This window comes from Sphaeramia orbicularis, chromosome 1, assembly GCF_902148855.1.
Source record: "Sphaeramia orbicularis chromosome 1, fSphaOr1.1, whole genome shotgun sequence".
In the NCBI taxonomy this organism is placed as follows: Eukaryota; Metazoa; Chordata; class Actinopteri; order Kurtiformes; family Apogonidae; genus Sphaeramia; species Sphaeramia orbicularis.
In genome coordinates, this window is record NC_043957.1 from 37,337,366 (window position 1) to 37,359,289 (window position 21,924).

Genomic DNA, 21,924 nt, shown 5'->3' on the forward strand with positions numbered 1-21,924 from the left:
GAGTTTGCACACACTTAACACCAAAATTCAGTAGGTGTTACTTGTGATTATTAATAGTCCTTTGTGAATTATATGGTTTTTGCAACACAGGTTATTTGCATAGACAGGAGCAGATGTTGCACTGACTATCTGAATATTGTCTATATGCATGCAAATGACATCTGCATGGACTGGCGCATTGGCACTATCTACTTGGCAGTGAATTCCACCCTTTGCTCATTTGTAATGGTTTTGAACCTGCAAAATCTGTGCAATCCTTTTGTGGATCTGGCCCATTGTGTTTTAGCCTGGTCTGTGTTACAGGATATTGATCTAAAATTAAAAGACTATGTCCATAGAGAAAATTTTGATTAAGGGACTTGATGCTGTTTTTCTGCAAATAAAGATTCCACTGTGCAAATCTGAATCATCGCTGACAGAAAAAAATACTACAATGTGTGAAATTTCATTAGCCGACTAACGAAATTAGAGCATGATGAGACATGCCTCGGTTTCTTCACACGCCCCCACTTTTCGAAAGGTCCTGCCCATTAGGATCTGGAGTCAGAGCTTCAGATTAATGTCACTTTCATTAGTATTATCTCTTAAATGCTAATTATAAAGTTTCAACAGAGTTTCTAGACTGGCCTGCTGACTCCAGCAAAGAGCTACATTTTAATGAGAAAATGATAGTTATTATAGTTTAGATAAGTCTTTTAAAAGAAAACTGGTAGGCGTTGAACACAAGCAACTTCACTGGTTTGATAGTTGTCACAAAATAGACATTTCCAACTACCCTCTCTAAAGCAGGGAAATAAATTGTTTTCTGTGCTGATGATAGAAAAAAATCAGATTTAACATAAACTCTAGATGAAACCACTGTATCATCTGTCACATCATGACTGTACTTCTCTGTCAATGTTTCAAAGTCCTTTACAGACTGAGACGTTCAAACTGGAATTGTTGACTCTGTGGAATGGTCATTTTTTTTTGTTCGTGGGCTGTGTGTCAGCCCATTCGTGGGGTGTCCTTTTTGCCTCCTGTCTACATGATGGAGCAGGTGAAGCCACAGCACTCCTTCAGCAGAGTGAGGCCTGTCTTGGTGAAAGGTGAAGACGACTGCTGTGCCCTGGAGGGAACCCGTCTGGATGGTACACCTGCAAAACAAAGACAATTTACTGTCAGCAACACTCACTGGTAACTGGTACTGTCACTGCTAGTGGAAGTAAACAAATTTATACAACAAATCGTCTTTCTTTTTTATTTTGAACAGCTTTTTTTTTTTAATTCCAGAAATTATTTAACCCTTTCATGCATAGGTCACTCCAGTGGACAGTTCTTCTCCAGCTGTTCTCTTGTATATTCATGGGTTTTGACGTTTTAGTTCCATATCAGCCAACACAGTGGACACTTACGCACCATCCCATACACTGACATTCAGACCATTACTGTAACTTTGCTGTTCTTGATAAACCTGATCTGCACTAACATGTTTGAGTGTAAATCAATTATTATTTGTTAGACAAGAAGGTTTTTTTTGCATATTATCTCCATGAAGTGAGTAATTACTAGCATTAGAATATGTTAAAATGTGAGAAGACATCAGATTAGCAGCATTAAAAATGTTTTTATTTCATTGTTTTCATCTCACTTTCTGATATTGGGTTTTAAACATGTTTCCTTACTTCAAAAATTAAATGCATGGATATTTTTGTAACTCCATAGAAAAAAAAAAAACTTGATCGCATTGTTTTTTTCATGCCTAAAGAAGAATAAAAACACTGAAGAAAAAAATCTTGACTAAAGTTCTCACAATTCATGCATGAAAGGGTTAATGAAACTCAGATGTCTTTGTTTACTGACAAATATCAGGTGACAAATAATTGAGTTTATCAGATTACTGTGCAAAAGTTGTGTTACTATAAATGTGGTGCAAACCCTTTTACCACCATTTAACAATAATTTTACATGATAAGCTAATAAAGTGGTCACACACCAGACACATGAACTGTTCATCACATTTGTGTAAATTAAATCAGCAAAAATCATCTCAAGACATTTAACCCATAAAGACCCAAACATTATGGTGACCAAAAGCATCTACTGATATAACATGTTTAATAACTGTTGATCCACCAATCCTATCAATCCATGTAAATAATTGGTGTAAAATACAGTGTGCCATCTTTTTATGGTCATCAGATATGACCCATTTGGACATTAAGAGGTTCCGTAGTTACTGTGGAAACACCGTCATCTTCTACAACACTGATTCACAAATAAAACCCATAAAGATGGATAAATAATAGTGGATGGAGACACTTGTTTTTATGTTCAGTTAATGATATATTTTACTGAAAAGTCATGTTTTCTTCAGTTTTCTGTGTTTTTGATATAATAATCCTCAACTTTAATTTGAGCTTCAATGAACATCTATATGATCGCTAAATTAAATACAGGAAAATACCTGATTTTCACTTAAAAATGCAAAAGACAGAGCACAATATCAGAGTAAATGGTGATAAATCACTTAAGAAAAGTTAAATATAAAGAAAAAACTATTTTGGAATTGCCACAAAAGTAGCACTGGGTCTGTATGGGTTACTGTTGTATGGTCAAGTACTTACTGTAATGCAGAGAAAACCCAACAAATCCCCAAATATATTTTTCATTCATTCTACTTTACATCAGTTTTATATGCAGCTCCAGGGTTTGAGGATGTGCAATTATGTAGTGCTTTACTTAAAAAAGTATTTTACTTATAAGTTCATACTGTTTACTTCATACACATGTGCAGTATAACACTCCTCAAGTAAAACTCAGACATGATGTGCATTGTTTCTGTAATGACTCATAAAGTACAGTTTTAGAAGTGCATGATTCAACTTTTCATCTTTTTTTAAGCATCTCTACAGCAATGCCGCAGTCTACCCAGTACTTGTGGTGAATCAGTCAATAGATGTGAAAATTGTCATCTTTCACAGCTCACAGGAAACACATTTGTCCTGATTATTTCTCTAAAAACTGGCTATTACTTGTTGATACAGGTGGTGCATAATATTCCAGCTCAGTGTTGTGCATCAGTACCTGTCTTCTTCATCTTTCTTGGGAATTTGGACTTAAGGAAATCTGCCATTTCTTTATCTTCTTCTTTTTCCCTGTAAAAAATGTTAAAACAATTCAAGTAAATACATCAAGATAGTAATTCAGTCATTCACTCAAGAAATTCATTCATATTCATATTAAAAGTTGATTTAACTAATGTGAATAAGTAAACTGTCTCCCTTGACACCTATAGGATAAAGCTCTGGCAGTTAAAAAAATAAGATCTGAGAATCTAAAAAACACAGCCGTACAGAAACACCCTGCCTACAGAAACATGTTGTGGATATATATCAGTGTTTTTATACAGCACCTACGTATATCATGGTATCTATTTTAATGTATTATGCAGTCTAATATAACTGTGCTATTGTGTGACTCTGCATAAAATAGTATTTTGTGAATAACATGCATGATTAAAAAAAAAAGAACCATCGAAGAAAGATTTCTTAACATGTAACAAACAGCCTTGAGCACTATCACATGCTCCCTCCTCTCCACTCTATTACAACACTGCTGTTCTCTGGATTCCTGCTCTCACCTTCCCAGCAGCCCCTAAGGGTTTTCACAGCATGCTGTCAGCTGCCAACACAAGGTATTGTTCACACAAACTAACAATGTTTGATACCATCTGGGAAATGAAGTGAAGATTGAAGCTAATTATATAAAGTCTACTCCACAGTTGGATGTCTAGGGACAGGTATCTATGCAGAATGAATGATGACTCCATGGCTGTGTATTCCCAAAACAATCCCCATGATGTTATATCTTCCTTAAAATAATTTCACTAAGATCACACTAATCATATGTTATAACACGGACCTTTTATCTTATTTAGATTCGATCCTGTATTCATCAACCAACAGCAGCAGAGCATGTAGCAGCGCTGCATCTGTGTGATACTCCCAAATAAATACACACTGAAAGCAAACTGTTTTTTCAGCCAATAGCAGCTCTTCTTGCAGTGCTCACTGATGTGTACTGACAAATCTTTAATTGAAATGGCTCTCTGCTGTGTGTTTTTTAGTTCACTTTCTCACAGTGCTGTGCCCCAGGAAGTGTTTCAGTGTTTTAATAGGGCACAGAGGGGTACTGTTTTGTGGAAATGCATATGGATAAGACACAATTTCAGCAGTTTTGCAAAACTGTTAGTGACAAATGCTTAAGACTTCTGTCCATGACGGTAAATACATAAATAAATAAATATCTGCAACCCCTCTGTTGCATGGAAACTGCTCAGCGACTGTACATGCCATGCTCTGTACCTCTGCAGCTGATGATGTATGTGCAATGCAGCTTAATAGATTTTAATTATTAATCCACAAGCCAGTGACAGACAACTGAAGGATAAAACAATACAAGTAAATGTGTACCGGAGTCGTTCAAATTCGACATCATCCACCAGGAAATCTCTGGTCTCAACCAGTTTGTGAATCTGCTGCAGCAGTTCTTCTTCTTTCTGCCGGTCTTCATTTGACTTATCATTATCTGCAACACAAACACAGCATCTGCATATTCATGAATGCTACAAATGTCCAATTTTTCAACACATCAATTCTAATCTTAAATCTGTTCAAAGAAAAATCAAACTAAATGAATTCATACTGAGAACATTTAGACCAGTAGTCCACTTTTCTTCTCATGACGCAGCAATTGACTATTAGCATGGTAATACATATTTTATTTCTTCAGTTGGTTGTTACAAAGACCCTCTATATGCAAACATGCAGTAAAGGCTAGCTCACTTCCTGTCTCCTAATGGGGCGTGGTCAGAGAGGTGGAGAATGTATATGTATATATGATAGTAGATTAATTAAGTGTAAATAATAATAACACACCAATATCACATTTGTTATTTGTAACTAACATTATTTTATATATCTCTCATTTTAATTTCCTGCTCAGTTTCACTTGCCCCAGAACAGATCTGTGGTGTGAGAGTTTGACAGACCTCAAACAATGTCCACTTTCCTCTGATTTGTAGGTCATAAAAATGTCATTTTGATATCAGTGCCTTTATGGAATATTTGAGTTGTGGAAAATGGGTCTAAAATTTACTTGGGTCACTCTGTAAATGACTTCTCAATGTAATGGGCAGGTTTTAGAGGGTAGGACTGTGAAGAAACAACACGACACTGGAACAGGAAATGACTCCCCAGTCCCAGTAATCCATCCTGTTCGTAAGGATCCTAAGTTTATTGCCCCGCCCCCCAAAGGGAAGGCATGGGGTATTGTTTTTAGTTTGGTTTGGTTTGTTTGTTTGTTTATTAACACTCTAGCAGCAAAACTATTCGTTGAATTCATACCAAATTGACTTTATTGATTGCCAGTGACCCAGAATAGACCTCATTACATTTTGGGAACAGTAGGTCAAAGATACAATTGTTTATGAATTTTTAAAATCTTCCCATTTACTTAAAATGTGCGAAATATGTGTGAGAGGCGGGGTTTGTTGTGCCTGGCACCACTTGTTTTTATTATTTTTCATTAACTGTAACCATGTTAGGTTCTAAGTTAGCCAGGAGCTCTCCAGTGTTACAGAAAGTAAAAAACAACTCCAGCCTTGAGCTGTTTTTGGGAATCTGCTCCATAATTTAAGCAGCTGTTTCTTGTCCTACCCAGAATATTGTATGAAAATTGGTTCAATACTTCCTGCATAATCCTGCTAACAGACAGAAAAACAGGAGTGCTCTAAAAACCTCCTTAGCAGTGGTAACAAAATTAATACACTGCATCTTGTTTGTGTGAATGGAGTGTAATTTATTACTTTGCATTAGATGACGAGGCTCCATGAGGTGACAACCAATGCGAACCCAGTGGAATGATCACCTGCACGTCTGATTACTGGGGAACAGTTTCTTTTGTACATTATCATGTTTTTACATTTATTATTACTCCGCCTCCCAAAGGAGAGGCAAGAGGTATTGTTTTTGGTTCGGTTTGTTTGTTTCTTTGTTTGTTAACACTGTAGCATCAAAACTACTGGTTGAATTCATACCAAATTGGGCTTATACTGTAGATTGCCAGTGATTCAGAATAGATGTCATTACATTTTGGGAAAAGTAGGTTAAAGTTAAAATTTTTTATGAATTTTTAAAATCTTTTTTTTTTTTTCCCATTTACTTAAAATCGGCAAAATTTCAAATGTCTATAAAAACATCCATTTTGTTTCAGTTTACTTCAAACTTGGCACATGTATAGAGGCAATAAATATGTTGACATCACAACATGCATAGATATGATGACATCAGCTGGATCGATGCCAAAATAAGCGACAATACGTGTGAGGGGCGGGGTTTGTTGTGCCTGGAGCCACTTGTTTGTTGTGTATGTGGCCTCATAGCAGCAGCTTCAAAGTGTTTTACTGCTCAAATCCAGATAAAACCTTAAACAAAACATTCCTGATAGCACCTAAACAGGATATTACTAAAACTGGAAATGTTACACTCATCACAACATCGACTGCACTGTACATAGTTCAGTTTAATTTAGTTCAGTTCAGTCCAGTCCAGTTCAGTTCAGTTCAGTTTTTTAGAATATGCAACATAAAAAAACAAAAGAATTCCACTTTTGTGCCTAGAAATGAAACAGATTACATCTTATACGTATACATGACAACAAAATATGACTTCATTTGCATATTCGGAAAAAGGTGGGAGGAAGTATTATTAATCATGTTCATAAGATTCCTCAGATCGCCTTATCTGGGTGCTTTCTATAAAACTGAATTTAACACATTGTTGTCATGACAGTGAGGTTTCCAGGCAGCAGAGAATCTGCACAGAGGTGTTTGTAACTTTTTTTGTATCTCATTAAACACATGTAAATTCCACCACTGTAGTCTATCGATGTAAACAGTAGCAAGAGCCACAATAGCAGATGAAGCTATGAAGTAAAATGGGCTCATGGGGATGTTGTTTCCACCACCACTGCTGTTTTCACACAGAAATCATGTGACATATATTCAAATTATGCCACTGAATTCCAGTGAAACTACTATAAATAGTGTTAAACATGAACCTTAATGTGGAAGATAAGGGTCACAAGGTGCTTACACGACCACTAGGTTTTTCAAGTAGTGAAAACGTCAGTTAGTTAACTGCTGTAGAGTCGGTCAGAGCCGCTGTTACAGAGCCATTCATCAGCTCCTCATGAGCCTAGAGGTCAGACTGGAAGGCTTTCATACAGCTGACGTTAGTAAAGGGGATATGACGCAACTGACAGGCCAACAAAGGAAACAGGCTTCTACACCGACTGATATTACAGATAACACTGATTATGATCATCGCAGGAAACATTAAGAGGAAGAAGAGAATTTATTGTAATAGAATTATGGAACATATGATGAAATCCTTTTGTTTGCCTTTTGTTAAAATTAACATGACAGATATGACTGTCTGTTCACAAAATATTCAACCAAGGTACAATATGGAAATGAACTATATAGAGCTATATAGACCAACATTATTAGAACACCTGACATGATATGGAAATACTGACGTTTTTTGCTCCAAAATATAATTTCATTTTATAATGTTCATGAAACATGCAGATGGTGGCTCTGAGCACAACAAATGATGAGGTGAGTCTGCTGAAATAAGTCCTAGTGTTTTGTTTTGTTTTTTAATCTACTTTTAACTTTAATATTTACATAATGAGTGGCATAGGCCATGTACATTCAACAGAATCACACAACTGTGATTCCTAAGACCCACCATCACGTTATCCACAATCACACCAGACAATAATACACAAGGAATGAATCTGGCTTCTTCTCTGAAGGAACATAATTGTGTGACATTGACAAGTGGGTAAATATGATATAATGTGAATTATAAACAAAGGCTGTTGGTGAAATATTAGACCCTATTCTCCAATGAACTCATAGCAGGAAACAACATGATGTGAAACCAGTGATATAATAAAGATATAATATTTGTTAGTTTTTACCCCTTGGCCAAGGGGTATTGTAATTGTTTTGTGGTCTGTCTGTCTGTCTGTCCGTCTGTTTGTCTATTCAATGACATAATCGTATTATCTGAAGAATGCATTGAGATATCTGCACCAAATTAATTCTGTGGATGCATCTTGGCATGGAGCAGAAGCCTACTGAAAATAGGTCACCTTGAACTACTTTTTCAAGGTCAAATGGCCTTGTGCAGTTATAATATTTGTGTACTTTCGCATAAAAATATGTATGTAATAAGTTTCACACAAAGACAATCTAATCTAAATTATAGGGCAGTAACTTTCAACAGAATCTTATACATATCTGGCCGAGGGGGATTAAAAGTGCACAGCACGTTTATGTTTATGAATGTGAATATAAGGTGAATGTAGACGATTATCATGATTAGGTTAAATAGTGGCAGTTTGGTGTAATAATTGTACAAGTGCACAAATTAACAAAATATGTAACAAAAGTCTTGTTGGTTATATATTTATAAATATAAGTTTATATATGGCTTTAACCCAAAAAGACGCAGTGCTTCTTTTATGGCAGTTCCCAAATGAAATTTTCTCTATATTTAACCTTTCTTAAGTGATTTATCACCATTTATCGTAATATTATGCTCTGTATTTTGCATTTTTTTCCCAGTGTAAATCATGTATTTTTCTATATTTAATTTCTTGATGACATAAATTTTCATAAAAGCTCAGATTAAAGTTGAGGGTTATTATATCAGAAATAGGAAAACTGAAGAAAAAGTTACTTTTTCAGCAAATATATCAATAACTGAACATAAAACCAAGTGTCTCCATCCACCGTCGTTGATCCAACTCCATGGGTTTTACTAATGAATCAATGCTGTAGAAGATGATGGTGTTTTCACGTTCATTACAAAGCCTCTGAACATCCAAATGGTTCATATTTGATGACCGAGAAAAGATGACAAACTGTATTTTACACCAAATATTTACATGTATTGATAGAATTAGTGAATCAACAGGTATTCAGCATTTTAGATCAGTAGATGATTTTGTTCGATGGTGGATGTTTGGGTGTTTATGTGTTAAACATGTGAAATTATAGCCTTTCACATGTATGTTTGTTTTCAGATGAAACAAATTAAATTTATATAAAACATAATGAACAACCAACTGAGATGGAATATGTAAGTTAATTATTTATGAGGTAGACTGTCTCAAAGACTGAATTTCCTTTGACGACACCTTTGCCGATGCTGACATTCTCTAACGCTGTGCTGGGTCTGGCATCCTGGTTTTACTCTCTCACTATCCAGTGCAAATCAAAGATAGACAAGATTAGGGATGGGAATCGAGAACAGGTTGTTTTTGAGAACCGGTTCCCAGTAGCTCGATTCCTTGGAATTGTTTGCCTGCCTGCTTAACGATTCTGCTTATCGATTCCACCTTTGTTGTGCATGTACGATAACATCACATGTACGCTGCATTGTTTTGGTCAGAACGTAGCCAACATGGTGTTGAGGCAGAAATTGATGACACCAGGTCCACTTACTTGGAACACTTGCAAAGCTTCCATGTCTTCAAAAGGGTGGAATCCCTCCAATATCCTCAAACATTTGTCCACAGCATGTGAATCATTTACAGGAATGTCACATATTTGATTCGCTACTTAGTGGCGCTTGTGAATATAGCAGCAGAGTGAAGCCAGGTCTAGTTCTGGTTCCGGTGTGGGCAACAAATGTCGTAACTCCTCAAATACAAGTTTCCGAAGGTAAGAAGGGAAAGGAAATGAGGTGCACAACAACGGGAGACAAGCTGAGCCGAGTCGAACTGGTTCCACGTAGTAGAAGTGTGGCAATAGAGGAACTGATAAAGAGTCTTTAGTTTCACTTTCACTGTACCCCCCCCCCCTCCCCCCCCAACTGGGCCCGGCATCATCTGTTATTATTATTTGTTCATACTGTGTATGTTATATTTTCTGTGCAGAGATGGAAATATAAAAGACAGTTAATGCAAACACACCCGTTTGTACTCTTTTATTCCCTCACCCAGTGAGAATCGATAAGAGAATCGATAAGGAATCGGATCCATAAGCAATATCGATAATGGAATGGGAATCGTTAAGAATTTAACGATTCCCATCCCAAGACAAGATGGTGAGATGCCATGAAGGTGATTGGGATTACCCGTCCCTTCAGTCCACCTTTGAGGAGAGTGTAATTGAGAAATCACACAAAATCTTGAATGATCCTTCACATATTCTCTTCGTGGAATATGTAGCCTTACCTTCGGGGAGTTGATTTAGCGCCTGTAAGTGTAAATCAACTGAGACAAGTGCTCATTCCTCTCAAAAATCAATCGCTCTTCTCTATAAACAAACTTTGTAATTTCGATTCTTAATCCATTTGTTACTTATTTTATCTTATCTTAGTCCTTTCGGCACTTTGCTGCTACATTTGGTCTTTAAATATTGGATTGGTTGTTTACTGAGATGCAGCATTGTGTTATCTTGTTTTTATCTTATTATCTTTGTCACTTTACCAAAGTGGAAGCTATTTGCACAGCAGTCTAAAATAATCTTTCATTTTTTGTGCATGAGTCACTTTATTGTCCAAGGTATTACTATGTGGCAGGGAGAGTGGATGATGACTTCATAGTCATTTTTGTTAAACTGTTTTAATGCAGTGTACTGTATATTACATGCATGTACATCTGTGTATATATTTGCAGCTGTATGACACTGCTGTTTTAAGAAAGGCAAAGGCCAATGACTGACAGAGGTCCTAGAAAATAGTAGAACATAGTCTTTTTTTTTATGAAAATCATTAACCCATCACCATAAAAGTATGTTTGCTTCACAAGGCACTAATCATCATATTTGTTTTTTGCATTAGTTTTGTTTTTGGCAAAAAAAGAATAAAATCCAATCAAATTAAAATAAGATAAAATAAAATCTAAATAAAATCAGCCCCTCGCCCCACATCTCCCCCCTCCTTATTTCATGATATAGTTCTGTCCAAGTGTCCAGAGCTCTTACCAAATGCTAATAAATTTACTTAAATCATATTTGTATATTAATAAAAAAAAATCTAATATTGTTATCTTTAAAAAAAAACATTAAAATGTTAAAAATGGCTTGCACCTTTCTCATCATCTTGAATGAAATTACAGAATCTATTGTAAGCGGAGTATTAATCCATGCCTGGACAGTGCTATATTTTTAGGGTTTGCATGGTTTGAAGTGGCGGTGCCCAAAGTGATATCTTTTTTCCACAGGGTTCCAAACACCTGGAGGACCCCCTGCCCACAACCAAAGCATGAAGTGGTTGAAAAAATGGATGGATGGAAAACATAGATAGTAGTAGTAGTAGTAGTAGTAGTAGTAGTAGTAGTAGTAGTAGTAGTAGTAGTAGTGTAGTTTTATTTCAAGCACATAGAATCATTAGATAACAAAGAACCACAAAACAAGGTCAAACAAAATTTTTCTGCACTCGAAAAGGAATGGGAAGAAGTATTGACTCCCACCGCTTTTCACAATCTAATAATTAAATGAAATCCACTTCCTTTGCTTTGTTAACACACCTTTTCTTCCGTATATTTTTACAACACAAAACATCCATATAAACCATTGACATACACTTTTTTGGTCACCTCACGCACAATCAGATTTGTGTAATCAACCTTTTTTAATACAGACTACAATATTTATACGTACTTTAAATATTTACTCCAAATACAATGATCAACGAGAAGCACTCGGAGAGCGCAGACCTCCGCCAAGGCTGATCAGTGGCCCCCCCCGTGGGCCCCCCCACCCCCGATCACCACCAAAATTTAATCATTTCTTCCTTATCCCATTTCCAACAAACCCTGAAATTTCATCCAAATCTGTCCATAACTTTTTGAGTTATGTTGCACACTAACGGACAGACAAACAAACAAACCCTGGCAAAAACATAACCTCCTTGGCGGAGGTAATAACTGTGATAATATCTTCTTATCATGATAATTAATTAATTACAATAATATCTTATTTTATGCGCACTTCTATGTTATAAGCAGATATTCACTTATTCAGATAATGTTCTATATTTTGCTATTATAGTGAAAGTTAGAGGAGAGCTTTATGAACCCTACTGAGGTGGAAGTCCACAAAGGCTGCTTAAATATACTGAGTACGTAAACATAAGAGTGTCATGACTCCTATATTTCAGTATAATAGATAAAATGTTAAACTATTGCCTTCATTGACAGTGGGTGTGTGAGTCCTACCTGGAATAGAGACTAATTTGTGCAGGTCCTTCTTTAAGCGAGTAATTTCCTTGCACAGCTGAATGTCATCCATCCTGGACAGACATGACAGGAGAAAAGCAGCATTTTACACACTTGAAAACATACACAAACACTCTGGCACATGCCCCATATTGGCTCACTTTCAGAGAAGTGAAGAGTGAAATCTTGACTGTACTGAATGGAAAATTGAGATGACACAATCTTTTCTGAGTTGCAATTTCTGTGGCATCTGTGAGTGAGATAGCTTTCACTCTGCTTCTGTCTGTATCACACTCTTTCAATTTCAATAGCTCTCCACGTCACTGGCTCATCACTGACACTGAGGAGTCTAAAGGCCAGCACTGCATCATCTAATTCTTAGAAATGCACACTGGGTTCGGTGTACACTGGCACACATTGCAGACATTCATCAATGTCAGCAGAGCGAGAGCCTCGGCTGTGCACCGTCTACCTGTCACGGTCTCCGAAGATGTGTAGATGGCCATGAGGTCTGGCATCCAATTGTAATGTAATGTGTTATTTAACGTATGAGGAGAAAACACACCTTGGGGATTTTGCATCTGTGGATTGCTGAGAAAAAAAAAGGTCCTTCACATCACGATTGTCCAAACCCATCCCCTCCTCCTCCTTCAGTCTCTCATCCTCTCATTTTATCTGCTTGACTCTTGTTTGCTACTCCACACACGCCATCTCCACACATCCCTCCTGCTGTCTGAGATGTGTTACTGCCTATCTTTCAGACGAGTAGATGAATAAATATCCATGCATTAGACAACTTAGCAGGAGCAAGGGTACAGCTATTGAAATTTAAATGAGGGTTAGTGGAGAAAAATGAGCTGAGAGAATACAGGCCTCCATTATAGGGAGATTTGCTTCTGGTATCAAGGTGCGCTTTTGTATTGAAAAAAAAAATCATGTTTTGATCTGTCTATCTGCAGATCACATTTAACACCTCTAAAAGACTGGAAAAAGGCAGAGGCAAAGTGTTGGTGAGCCACTCACATGTATCTGAGTTCTGATTCCCGTCTTACAAGGACATCCCTGATCCGCTCAATCTTAAAGAGCTCTCCCTCGATGTCGTCAGCGGTGATGGTGGAATCGGCCATGGACACCACGTCATCCTCTGATACAAACAGAGAGCGAGATACATGAGACAGGTTTGGAGTGTATGACAAATGTGACAGATCCTTTAAAATGAACACAGAGCCACACAAACTCATTTTTTAAACAAATATCCACTCTGACACTGCCAAAGAATACGTGCACGTGAATCTGCTTTGTAAAACACATTAGCAGCTGCTGCAGATGTAGTGTGAAACAACTGCTTGAAGAGGAGCAGAGCTGGGCATCAAACCCAAATTACCATGTGTCAGTGGTTGGCACGACCTACAAAGCTGCCAAAGCTTCTCTTTCTCAAACACACTCACATGCATGCACGATTAACTCTGTTAATCCAGGTTGGCTGGTAGCTCTCTGCAGATCTCTGTAGTTCTGGCTCTGTAGTTCTCTGCAGATAGATTTATAGATTTACATCCAATGTTCAATCATCACAGAAAGAGCACCAAATCCAGTCTAACAATCCCTTAGTTTCCACCAAACCACAACACAGTAGTCCAGTGTTTTTCAACCTTGGGGTCAGGACCCCATGTGGGGTCGCCTGGAATTCAAGTGGGGTCATCTCAGATTTCTAGTAATTGATAAAAATAAAAATTAAAACTTATTAATAAAAAATATAAGGTGAGTTGAAAGAGACAAACCCAATCCATAAAAGAATGACAAACTGTGAAGCTGAAACTGAAGCACTGTGGTACTGTTTATCTGTCAAATGTTCATTGTGGTCAGTTTCAGATGCTGCAGCTCTTTCATAATTCATAGTTTGAGTTATTGTTTGTTCAGTATTAATTGTCAGCCTTGTAAATCCAAGCTGGACTGACTGTACATATCCTGACCAAGGAAAATCAAATTCTCACTTTGTGCAGTAATCTACACCTGGCTTTTCTGCCTCCGCCCATAATAATATACATTATATAGACTGAATGTCATCTAAAATTAACGTTTATTTGCAACATAGTATAGCAAACTATTACATGATCAAAAACAAATTAATTTTGGCAAAAACAATGTCTCTATTTTGAATGTCTGGGGTCACCAGAAATTTGTGATGTTAAAATGGGCTCATGAACCAAAAAAGGTTGGAAACCACTGCAGTAGTGGAAATGTTTCTTGTAAAGTAATCTCCAAATTCTTCCTACTGCATTCTCATAGAAACATTAGCATGGTTTCAAATTATTTTTATTGAACAATGTAATGTTAATACATTATCACTACAGGAGTATACAGTACTACGCTGAGGATTGGTCAGTGGCTTAAACAGAGAATATTTGCTCTTGATTTGTTTCAATGTTACGGATTATGATTGTCATTAATTCTTTTCTGTCTATATGTACAACACACAAAACATGATTGTAAAATACACTTTGTTTACTAAATGTTCACAATTAATATGCTACAAAAAGCAAACTGGTTGCATTTTTACCTCTGCCAGGAGGTACTGTGATCGCTTTGCTTTGTGTGCGTGCGTGCATATTTGTTTGTCTGTTAGCAAGATAACTAAAAAAGTTACAGACGGATTTTCATGAAATTTTCAGGAAATATTGATACTGGCACAAGGAAGAAATGATTACATTTTGGTGGGGGTGGGGGGGCCCACAGGGGGGCCCCATTGATCGGCTTTGGTGGAGGTCTGCGCTCTCCGAGTGCTTTTCTTGTTAATCTTTGTTGAGCAAGAAAACTCTTCAGATAAAAAATCTTCAATTTTATATATAATTAGTTTATATTTAATATATTGCCCAGCTTTGTTTTTAAACAAGGTAAAGCTTCATAATATTTAAAGGTACAATGTGCAAGACTAATTTTTGTGTTTGCTGACTTCATTTCCAAGCTAACAGTAGCTAGTGATGTTGTCACTGTAGGTGTAGAGTAGAACCAGTGAAGACGTTTAGATAGATAGATAGATAGATAGATAGATAGATAGATAGATAGATAGATAGATAGATAGATAGATAGATTGTATTGCAGCAGCAGCATGACAGACAGCAAAAACAGAAAATAAGATTAACAGTAGAATACAGGAGTGAACACACTATAAGAGCCTTTCGTGGAAAAATTCAACCCGAGTCGTTGACATAGAACCCCTATGTTGTTACCATGGATGGAGGCAACTGAGACCGTTGTTCTCTTCATAATGAAACTTCCTAACGCTGACAAAAGCTGAGCTTCAAGTGCAAAACACAGTCCTTTAACTTACAGAACCTCAGAACCACTTGCATCAGTGTGAGCTCTTGTTGCAAACGGCTCTTTAATTCTCTTTAATGAATTTGTCCCAAGGTCCCTAGAAACATTTGTGTGAAGAGACATCAAAGTGTTTTTCACACAGTGTAGCTGCTGTACAGTCTTCACAGCAGCAGAAGCAGAAGCAGCTGTACTGGAATAAAGAAACAACAGGCTGTTAAATCAAACATTTAACTACAGGCATCTGTTAATAAAGCTGTAGAGCTGCTGTGCACATTGAATTACATATAGTACATTACCCTGAGATCCTTGAATGGCTGACCTTCTGGAAGGCATAACGTAAAAGGTTCAAAACCATTGCGGGTTTGATTTTATAGTTGGAAGAAATCAGCTCTGACTATTCTGCACTACAGGAGGGAATAGGTCCATTATGCACTGTAGAACTTCATGTGTACAGTAGGTGCCATTCTCCAGCTGAGAACTGCATGACATCCAGGCAGGCATGACCAGGGACAAATCTAAGGCCACCACTGACAATAACTGACTCTCTTGGAAATCTTCCCTACACATACACACACAATTACTTAGCACAAGTAGCCTATGTAATATCTTTATTCTAGTCACATTTAGCCCTGGGGAAGGCAGCGCTGTCTCTGTTCAAAGTGCAGTGAACACACGTCCTGAGCGCTCGCATAGAAAAAGGCAGAATGAAAGAGACGGGTATAATAATAATTCAGACTTGGTTTGCATTGACTTCAGGGCAGTGTAGTGAAAGCACTGCCATCCCTGGTGATAATTGCCAGTTTACATGAACTCATAGCGTTGATGGCATTAAAGCTTTGTTTGGGGGCTTGTAACCGTAGTCTGCTTTGACCGACAGACTAAAAGCAATCCTTTAGAAGAGACAGACACTCTGTATGCTGTTTCTATGACAAATGTGGCTGACGTCAGTGAGGCATCAAGGCAACCTTGACACTACAGAGGAGAAACCACTGAATGAACTGCTGACAGGATGACAAATATGAAAATCTTCATATGGTTGCTTTTCACACTTTTCTATACGTCTCAAAAATGACAGTTACAAAGTGAAATTTAAATGCATTACACTGAAAATGACTGCAAGTTTGACTTTAAACATCATAAAATAAAACTAACATATAACTGATGGAGGCAATGATGCAGGAACACAAGTATGAATTGATACAGTTTTTTTTTTCCCACATTTCAAGATTTGCTTGAACTGTTACGTATGATGGTGATGATATTTACTGATGAAATAAGAGCGTCATTTAGCACTAATTCACTTACATGGAGGTATCAAGTTGAATACTGTTCTTTGGTTTCAATGCTTTGTTGATGGATATGGAGAGTATAACATGTAAGAATCACATATGAAGCTGATATTTTGCATACATCCTCATATTTTAACATTTACTATTCTCTGTCTGTTACTTTTTGTGTGGCCATGCCTTTACCAGTTTAACAAAGGAACACCATCCAAAGGACACAAACACGTTCTAAAGGAGCTATATGTAGTATTTCTACTTTAAAATGTTCACTTTTGATTTGGAGGCTCGTGAAGATACAAAATTATTACAAAGTGGTTACTGACACAGTACTGTGGCACGAAATATGGGTTTGTCTATTACCACAGAGCCAATCAGCGCCCCTGTTACATCATGTGTAGATTGGTAACTTGTCAACATCCAAAATGCCACATCTTGAAATTCCTCAATGTCACTGACTGCTCAGAGCAAAGAACACCATAAAACAACATATAGAGCATTTAGAACAGTAATTCCTATTCTGTATTCTATTCTATATACTATCATTAATTTGTCATTTCTTCCATCTATTGCCACAGTACTGTGGTGGCAAAATGTACAAAAGAATACATTGAAGTCAGTGGCGGCTGCTCATCTTTCAGAGAGGGAAAGCTCATTCTCGGCTTACATTAAAAAAAAGTTAAGTTATTTAAACATAAATTCGGCCCTCCGTTCCTTTTTAAGAAAATGGTCAGTGACCTTATCGTACCAACTAAACAAGAAAACATTGAAATTACATTAAATTGAAACAAGGAAGTACAATGAGTGTGTTTTATTTACAGCGCAGGAAATGAACAAGTAATTTCGTAGTGGTTTCTCTCTCGATTTCACAGAATGTGCAACAGTATTAAACTGAACTGTGTCAGTGAAGGAGTAGATCTCAAAATAGCTGTCAATCAAACGGGATTCAGCCTTTCAACTGATCCTCCAATCAGCACATGGAAGCCTGGCGTCCAGCCCGGCCGAGCTCCGCCCACAGCTCCATTCAACCCCAGAGACGCTAGGTGTCCAGGGGAAGGACAACATCGTGACATTTATCCAATTACCGTCCAGTTTTGAGGCAATGAAAAAAAGTGTTCCACTCAGTCCCATTGAAGTGCATGGATGCCGAGCGTCTACGGACAAATGCACTGAGCAGAGGTCGTATGAGAAAACTGCGCAACGGGAATGTATGAGACGTGAACAACATCGAGTCTGTTGATTTGTGATAAACCTGATTCTGAACGAACTCGTCTTTGAGATGAACATGTTCTAACACATTTGTAGTCAATGACATGTCAACCTGGAGGGGGCGGGGCGTGAAGTGGCTCGTGCATTTAAAGGGCTAGCACTCAAAATGACCTTTCTGGTGTCATTACCCAGAAATAGGGTTGAAGATGGACCTGTGGAGTTGAATTAATGAAGAATTCAGACCCAAGCATAGCATTTACAGTTTATGTAGACCGCAGGGAAATGTTTGAAATGCATAATTCCATTTAAAAAAGGAAAATATCACTCCTTTAAGTAAAGTGGCCAGTGTCAACTTAGTGTTAAGAACAAACTTTATTTTCAGTGTATATGTAGTCGCCTTTTAATGCTGAAAAAAAAACAAAAAAACTTGTCAGCAATAACGAGTGACTGGTAAAGCAGATGAAACTGCTTACCGACAGGATCTGCAAACACGTCACATCTCAGCCACATCCATCTGGCAGTTACACACAACTGTTCATTCACTGTTTTTAGTGGTGCAGCTCCTGCCACAAACCTCAATGACAATTACTGGGAAACCCTATGAAGCCGAATAAAACACAGAGCTGGATTCTCATGCACTAATATGACAAAATGCTTTGTTTGCTGTCATGGGTGCTGTAAGCGTCCTCTTTAGAGACAACATGTTCTGCTGCAGAGCCTCTCAGGTTATTCTGCCACTGAGTACCTCTATGACTCATCACTAGACCACTCTGAAATGTTCCCTCCTATACACTTCTTCTCGCTCACAGTAAGTGGTGCTCGTCTCCTTTTTCTTTTCCTCATTTCACCCCATATCTCCCCCTGAAGATGTGAACTGCACCATGTCTCAGTTTACAGTCTTTGCCCTGGCTCTGACCTCCTCTTTTAAACTATCACAGTGGGATTTACCTCTAATGAGGTAGAACAGCAGACTGACAAAACACAAAGTGGTGAAGGGATAAGGAAAATGAGCGGACAAGGAGGAGCAGCATGACTGAACAAACGGTTAGAAGTTCGAAGAATGGTTAGAAGAAGGTTTTCATTGCACAGGGAACAGAGACGCTGGGCAAAATGGGGATTTGGAGCAGTTGTGCAAACACTCACATTAATACACATCATTGATAATGTGTTGCAATTAAAAGAAAAACTGAAAGCTTGTAAAGAACTTATCATACATAATTACAATGTACAGCATCGATGAGATTATTCTAACAGCAACGTTTGTACTCCTGCATTGAGCAAAAGCAAAGAATTATAGGAACTTTTTCTCTATTGTCATGCAATAATAAGTCTAGCAGTTTTTCTTTTATTATCATTATTGTTTCAGTCAAACACACCCTGCAAAAAAAAAAAAAATTAAAAGTGGTGCCAGGCACAACCAACCCCACCCCTCGCACCTATTGTAGCTTATTTTGGCTTTGATCCAGCTGATGTCATCATGTCTATTGCCTCTATATATGTAGCAAGTTTGAAGTAAATTAAAACAAAATTGATGTTTTTATAGACATTTGAAATTTTGCCGATTATAAGTGAATGGGAGAAAAAAAAAAGATTGAAAAAATTCATAAAACATTTAAACTTTGACATCTATTGTGGGTCACTGGCAATCTATAAACCCAGTCTAGTATGAATTCAACCAATAGTTTTACTGGTACAGATATTTGAAATTTTGCCCATTATAAGTAAATGTGGGGAAAAAGAGATTTTAAAAATTCATAAAAATTTTGAACTTTGACCTACTGTTCCCAAATTGTAATCAGATCTATTCTGAGTCACTGGCAATCTATAAACCCAATTTGGTATGAATTCAACCAATTGTTTTGCTGCTAGAAAGAAAAACAAACAAACAAGCCAAAAACAATACCCTTTGCTTCTCCTTCAGGTATGAAAAAAAAAAAAAAAAAAAGTACCAGTGACTTTTGACCTAATGGTCCATGAAATTCTGCAGCTCCTGTTCTGTCAAGTCCCAGCATGAGTCATTATTCATTCATTATTTGAGCTGCAGGTCAGCAGCTAATGAGCCTCCTCAGCCATGTTTCACACACATACTTAAACACACACACACACACACACACACACACTCTACATACAACTGACACCTGTGGATTCTTGACATTTACAGTGCTGCTGACTGTATTGCAATAAATAAAATAAAATGTATTGATTGATCATGCCAGAAATAGATGCAATAGAAACTAACAGTAAAGCTACTGATTCAGGGACATATTTCAGTAGATCCAACCCTAAAACAATGGTTATATCATAGAAGATATAAATAATAATGTCAAATACTGGATAAATTCTGCAAAACCCTGAGGTCAGTGTGTGTGTGTGTGTGTGTGTGTGTGTGTGTGTGTGTGTGTGTGTGTGTGTGTGTTCCAGCTCAGATTAATGTGGACAGAAGCCATCCATCCATGCATAGTGTTGTGTATGTGTTTAATAACCTGCTTTGTTGCTCCATTCAGTGCGCTCCAGTGAACCGTACAGCTGAGAACATGCTCTCTTCTTCTCCATCGGTCCAGCGGTGGTGGCTCTTTCACTTCTCCTTGCGTTTCCAGTGGCAGGAGCTGGGAAACAGCGAGAACAAGTCCAAAAGGAGGAACCCCCGTAAGCCTCAGAGCTGTTTCAGTGAATCATCAGGCTGTAGAAGCGCAGATCAAGATGCTCCACCAGCAGCTGTTTCCACCACATCCGGCAGGTACGAGCTTCTGCTGTCAACCACAACCACTGGATTCATTCAGACCAAACACCGCCACCTGGAGGCCACCAGGTGCAACGACACACTGGGACAGGTCACTGCATGGGAGTCCTCACATCTGAACTCAAACCCATCTAATGCACAGTATCATCTGACATTTAATGAAATTTTGGATGAGAAATTATTTATTTATTTATTGTATAGGAATTATTGAAAATGTATTCTGTACATATACAGGGTGGGGAAGCAAAATTTACAATGAACATTTAGTTGTTTTTTCTCAGCAGGCACTACGTCAATTGTTTTGAAACCAAACATATACTGATGTCATAATCATACCTAACACTATTATCCATACCTTTTCAGAAACTTTTGCCCATATGAGTAATCAGGAAAGCAAACGTCAAAGAGTGTGTGATTTGCCGAATGCACTCGTCACACCAAAGGAGATTTCAAAAATAGTTGGAGTGTCCATAAAGACTGTTTATAATGTAAAGAAGAGAATGACTATGAGCAAAACTATTACGAGAAAGTCTGGAAGATACTATTAAAGAAGAATGGGAGAAGTTGTCACCCCAATATTTGAGGAACACTTGCGCAAGTTTCAGGAAGCGTGTGAAGGCAGTTATTGAGAAAGAAGGAGGACACATAGAATAAAAACATTTTCTATTATGTCAATTTTCTTGTGGCAAATAAATTCTCATGACTTTCAATAAACTAATTGGTCATACACTGTCTTTCAATCCCTGCCTCAAAATATTGTAAATTTTGCTTCCCCACCCTGTACTCATTCTATAATTGTATTCTATTTTTGTATCTGTATTACCTCTCATGTATTGTGTTATGTCACAGGTGTCAAACATGCGACCCGGGGGCCAAATTCGGCCCGCCAAAGGGTTCAATCCGGCCCCTGGGATGAATTTGTAAAATGCAAAAGTTACACTGAAGATATTAACAATCAAGGATGTTAAAATCATTTTAGGTCATTTCAGTCTAAAGTGGATCAGACCACTAAAATATTATCAAAATAACCTATAAATAATGAGAATTGTAAATTTGTCTCTTTGTTTTAGTGTAAAAAAAAAGTAAAATTACACA

General features: G+C 37.4%; 1 protein-coding gene across 1 annotated transcript; it reads right to left on the reverse strand.

Annotated features, from left to right (window-relative positions):
* Positions 1 to 221: 221 nt before the first annotated feature.
* On the reverse strand, positions 222 to 20,819 carry pik3r6a (phosphoinositide-3-kinase, regulatory subunit 6a). The gene is made up of 6 exons (XM_030137270.1): positions 20,573 to 20,819; positions 13,306 to 13,426; positions 12,283 to 12,356; positions 4,455 to 4,569; positions 3,067 to 3,137; positions 222 to 1,136 (listed from the first exon to the last, which is right to left on the reverse strand). The coding sequence occupies exons 1-6, from the start codon at positions 20,640 to 20,642 to the stop codon at positions 1,024 to 1,026; spliced, it is 564 nt and encodes a 187-aa protein (XP_029993130.1). The 5' UTR covers positions 20,643 to 20,819; the 3' UTR covers positions 222 to 1,023.
* Positions 20,820 to 21,924: the final 1,105 nt, after the last annotated feature.